At 40.5% G+C, this 5,457-nt stretch overlaps 1 protein-coding gene across 1 annotated transcript; it reads right to left on the bottom strand.

The window, feature by feature from the left end:
- Positions 1–261: 261 nt before the first annotated feature.
- Positions 262–5,018, bottom strand: LOC121504222 (leucine rich adaptor protein 1-like). Its single transcript, XM_041778905.1, has 2 exons — positions 4,620–5,018; positions 262–1,706 (listed from the first exon to the last, which is right to left on the bottom strand). Exons 1-2 carry the CDS (start codon positions 4,833–4,835, stop codon positions 1,317–1,319), a joined length of 606 nt encoding a protein of 201 aa, XP_041634839.1. The 5' UTR covers positions 4,836–5,018; the 3' UTR covers positions 262–1,316.
- Between the last annotated feature and the right edge of the window lie 439 nt (positions 5,019–5,457).

Genomic DNA, 5,457 nt, shown 5'->3' with positions numbered 1-5,457 from the left:
AAGAGGAAAAGATGATATGACACAGTGGTAAACATGCTCCTGTCTTAACTTTTTTGGTATATGTTGCAGGCATCAAATTTAGACTGTGCCTATACTTCAAAAACAATTAAGTTTATGAATTTAAGCATTAAATGTCTCGCCTTTTTACTGTAGTTGACTGAATAGTTTGTTGATAAGTTTTTCTTGGTTACTTTAAAAAAATGTCCCAACTTTTTTTGGAATTATGGTGTTTCTTTTGAATGAAAACGTACACAACGTGAGTCAGAGGAAAATATATTATTTCAGTTCCACAACAAAATTAAAGCAATCAAAAAAAAGGAGGCAATGAAAAATCAAAATCAATGAACTCAAAGTTTACACAACAAATGACGATCCAACAATGTAAATCTCTTTTCTTGACATCAGAGATTTAAAATGTGCCCACAGAGCGAACATGTGTCGAACATATGTCCGACACCGACAAATCTCCCATCTGCTGTTCACGGGGTTTTGCCCTCAGCCTTAAATTATCCAAAAGACAATCAAATTGCTTTGGTTTTTCAGTCAAGCATATGTGCTTTGAATATACGACTAATCTCATCTGTGTACATGTAAAGTCCACTTTGTCAGAGCGGGGTTTATGTCAGGAACGAACATCAGTCAAAACATGTAAAAAAAATACTTAAAAGCTTAACATCAATGGTGCTCAAAGTTTGGCATGGAGACAAATTGCACTTGCTGTAACACTTCAACTCATCACTTTGCCACTTAAAATAGTTAATCTGTTAATCACTCAGCATGAAATGCCTAATTTTCCAAATTGCAGCTAAATCCTTATCTCCTCCTTGGCTTATATCAGCTTATTATGGTTGATTCATTATGTAGTCCAAGATATATTTTCTAAAGAAAGAAGGAAAATTGCTATTCAGCTAATGTTGCTATTCTATGTAATCCTTCCTCTGCACTTTTAGGCTCAAACATGCTCTTAGCTGTAAAAACATGGCCGAGGTACTGCATAACTCCAAAATAAATACAGTCTTTATTCAAAATAGAGCACACTTTTTGATTCAATTGACCTACATTATAAACTATTAAGACCAAGAATTGTTAAGAAGTTTCATTGCAATTATTGCGGCATCAAGTGGGAATGGTTTCATGAGGTGTGTTTTAATGACAACATAAGGAAACTGGTTTCAAGGTGTCATGAGTCATTTTCAAAGTCTTGCCAACATTTTTGCTGTTGCTACATGGAGAAAATGTGAAGCATGTGGGAAAATTAACCCGACAGCTGTCAAAGTAAATCAGTAGTCTCTGTAACCTCCATGTTTAGCTTCTTATTATCCAAAGCAGTAGTATTCATCTGACTCCACCCTGAGTTTCAAAGGTGATTTGCTGAAAGCGTCCCCGTCGATAACCGATTTCTCCATGAAACAGTCCAGGTCTGTGGGTGAAGGGTTGTCCGAGATGTCCTCTGCTAGCGTGTCCAAGTAGCTGCCTACAGACAAGCTATCCAGCCCGTCACTGTTCCCATCATTCAAGCTGTTAAAGCTGCCTCGCAGCGAGGCGCCGTCCTGGCTGTCCGACAGGCTGTACAAACTGCCCGTCAGACTGCCGTCCTGGCTGGCCACGCCTCCTTTGTCTTCTATCATCCAACGGATGGACTCGATGCCCTCGTTGATGGACATCAGCTGCTGCATCAGCTTGCCATCGATGGCTCGCAAATGTGCCTGTGAGTTGTGGAAAGATATGTCAGTTAAATCACTCGAGTCAATTTTTATGCATTTAGCTTTTAAACATATAGAGCAGACCAGGTTCATATTTTTCTTACAGTAGTTACATAGATACCTGACTATCCAGTGATCAGGGGAGTGGCAAGAAAGGCTTTCATTTAAGGAGGCAGAGACCTCAAATTAACAGCTACCTGACTGTCTTTAAATCCCAAAGAGGATTCAGCATTGTGAAGACACAATTAACATTTAGGGACATACAGTGCCGATAAAAATATTCACCCTCTTAGATGTTTTATTCTCCTAAAAAGTTCAAAAATAAAATAATTTTGCTTTTTGACAAGAAAAAAAAAAAAAAGAAAAAACATCTTCTTCGGCTTGCCATCATACAAGCCACTATGTTTGGCATGGTGAAGCATGGTGGTGGCAGCATCATGCTGAGGGGATGCTTCTCGGCAGCCGGCCCTGGAAGGCTTGTAAAGGAAGAGGATAAAATGAACGGGCAAAATGTGGTAAAATCCTGGAAAATCACACTCAGTCTGCAGGAGACCTACAGCAACTATGGGGGAAGATTTACTTTTCAGTCAGACAATGGCAAAAAAATTACAACGAAGGCTACACAGAGATGACAGAAGGTGAATGTTCCTGAGTGGCCGAGTCAAAGCTCAGATCTCAATCCAATGGAGAACTCGTAGATGGAGTTAAAAAGGTCTGTTCGTGCCCAATCCTTGTACAACCTGACAGAGCTTGAGCAGTTTTACAAAGAAGAACGGTGTAAAATTGCAGAGTCCAGATGTGCAAGCCTGATTGAGACCTTTTCACTCAAACTAAGTGCTGTGATTGCAGGAAAAGGTGCATCTACTAAATACTGACTTGAAGGGATGAATATTTTTGCAGGCACTTAGTTCACTTTACATATCATTATTTAATTGACATTACTTTGTAGAAATCTGTTTACACTTTGACATTGAAGAGGCTTTTTGTATTTTTTTTGCCAAAACAAACGAAGTTATATTTAGCATGATTGATTGTTGTTGGTGATGTTTAAGCATTGTATAAAGTGAATGTTTAAAGGCAGAACCATCATGGACTTCTACAGCGCAAAATATAAATTTGAAGATCTAAAATGGCCATAACTTGGAAAGCTTCCTCTGTTGACGAAGATCATGTGACGTGAATAAAAGCTCCAATTCAGCTTTAAGATAATTCTTGTGAGTTTCTTCCTCATCCATTGTTTTTGCATTCTGATGCCCTCTCATTGCCAGAACACTATGTGCTGTTTGTTTTGGCTTTCAGGCTTTGTTTCAAACAAAAAGACCCAACTATTTCACACCAGAATAGAGGACTAAAGCCAGGAAGCAGTTTGAATCCACGATTCTGAATAATGTGACGACTTAACACAGTATGGCTTTTGACTGAGCTTCCTTCCATGACAATCCACGCCATTGACTGCTGGTGGAAGTGGGCAGCCTGTGCCGTCATTCAAGGCACCCGGTCAGAGTGAAAAATGGTTAACGGACAGCTGTAGCAGCCTGCGAGGCTCAAAAAGCATTGACGGCAGACAAGGCTGGCACAGTGTTTCAGACAGCTGGCTGTGTTTGGAGTGGATTAGCTAGCATCCTTCATTTAGCTCGTGTTGCTGTCGGAGCGTTTGCTTTGCGAGCGTCGCCACCTGCTTTTATACACACGTGGAAGAGGAGCAGATGGAGTCATATTGGAATTTTTGTCCAAGGAGTTATCTCAAGTTAATAAGCCGGCACCAGAGTGTCCCCAGTGCAATATGAGTTTATGGGCAGAATTAGGGGCTGGATAAAATTGCATTCACCTGCACTGGCATGTTCATTACATCATAGGGGAAGTAGTATGGGGCAGTTCTCCTAGTTTTGACTTGTTTTGATCATGATAACAAAATATTAGCATCTTCTGTTAGCTTATCTAATTCAATTTAATGCTTGATTTTCAAAGTGTTAATGTATTTTGATAAATGCATGCGATGTAAAAGTAAAATTGCTGAGTATTTTGATTAGTAGTGATCCCAGTGTCATATGCAGCCTTAATGGGAAGACTGGTAGCGCAATAACAATGAAGAACGATTGTGTAATTTAAAAACTTTCCAACGTGTTGCAATCAATCACCAATTAGAAATTAATGTTGCAAAGTTAATCTAATAGTTAACTCCCAGATAAGAAGCCTAAATGTTAGCATGGCGCAACATTTTAACGTTGCCAATAAAGATGAAACCCAGCCAGGGGCAGGGTTGTTACTTTTGCAAAAGGGCCCATTACAGACAGGTAACTACTGTGGTGTAACCCAAGCTAACAGCTAAGCCTATCAACACTGCTTCACTGGCTGATCAGTCAGTCTGTTAGCCATGAATCAGCCCCACTACAGTCTGTGAAACTCGGTCAACCAGGCCATCTGCTCAGGAGTCTTAATACCTTTGGTGACCTTACTTTAAATAATGACTCCAGGCTTCCGTCTAATAATCTTTCATTGTTAAATTGTTACATTTTGGCACATAAAATTATGAAAGGGTGTAAAAACACGTAAAGTCTGATGGGATTTTACGGTGTAGTTTGAATAACAACAGAGGGAGGTGAGGAGGGCTCATCAACAAAGCTCCCAGCTGACTGTAGGTGTGAATGGCGACCACTTAAGAAACACCACCGGCTTTTTAGGACAATGACTCAACAACCATGACTGAAACTTTGCATTTAACCACCACGTGTTGATATGCATCTAGTTTGCATTCAGAAGGGGCATTTCCTGTAAGTTAAGGCTTGGCTGTTTACAATACGATAAGGTAATGCTAACAGTGAAAGTTTCACTTAAATTCACGTCTACTATACCTTAACTAGCAGACATAAACATCCAATATTAAGGCTAACCGTGTATAGTTGTGGTTTTTCTTACCATTTCTTGTTTCAGGAACAGCATTTTGCTCTCCAGTCTCTTCAAATCCGCTGAATTACTTCGAAACTTGCAGTTCACCAAGTGCGTCGCCGTCGACTTCTCATGCTCTTTATGTTTTCCTCCAACAAGACTACGAATGAGACTATCCGGTACTTTTCGACCCAGTTTCGTCTCTATATCCTTCAAATCTGGGAAAACGTTGTTATCCTCATCCATTGTAGCCTGACAGAAAGATTACAAGTTCTCACTGTATGATTTGAGGCAGGCAGAGGAGCAAAATTACACAGCGCGAGCTCTGGGATTCTCCCGGTGATTGGTAGGGGGAGACGCGCGCGAGCTGTATGCAGCAGAAAATAATAGTTGCAACAAGCGCGTGCCCCTTGTGACTTATTCCAACGAAGTCTCAGAGTAGAGTGATGGGCCAAAAACACTTTATACACCACATGAACAGACCTCCCATTTAGGAGTTCCACCAGTAGTGAGACAGTTTAACGAGAGCGTGCTCCCACTAGACACTCCCATTGATGAAACCGGACACCGTGAACGACAGGCGGATTTACAAACGGACCATTTAAAGAGCTGGCGACTCCTTCGTTTGCTGTATTTCTTGAATCTGTGCGTTTTTTGTAGGCTATGTTAGCCATCAAATGTTAAAGACACCTTTTCTTCAAAAGCTGATGATGGTTAAAAAGTAGGTGATTGTTTAATGGCAAAATGAAAAAGTAACCAATAACTTAATTAACCACAACCTTACCACTGGTTCACCCTTATTCAAGGCCGGCCATAAGGGCGGGGCGGGGGCTTGGAGGTAAGGAAAAGTTATACATAGTACATTGTA

The sequence above is a fragment of the Cheilinus undulatus genome, linkage group 22, assembly GCF_018320785.1.
Source record: "Cheilinus undulatus linkage group 22, ASM1832078v1, whole genome shotgun sequence".
In the NCBI taxonomy this organism is placed as follows: domain Eukaryota; kingdom Metazoa; phylum Chordata; class Actinopteri; order Labriformes; family Labridae; genus Cheilinus; species Cheilinus undulatus.
The sequence above is the reverse complement of the archived record's forward strand: the minus strand, read 5'-3'. Positions and strand labels throughout refer to the sequence as shown.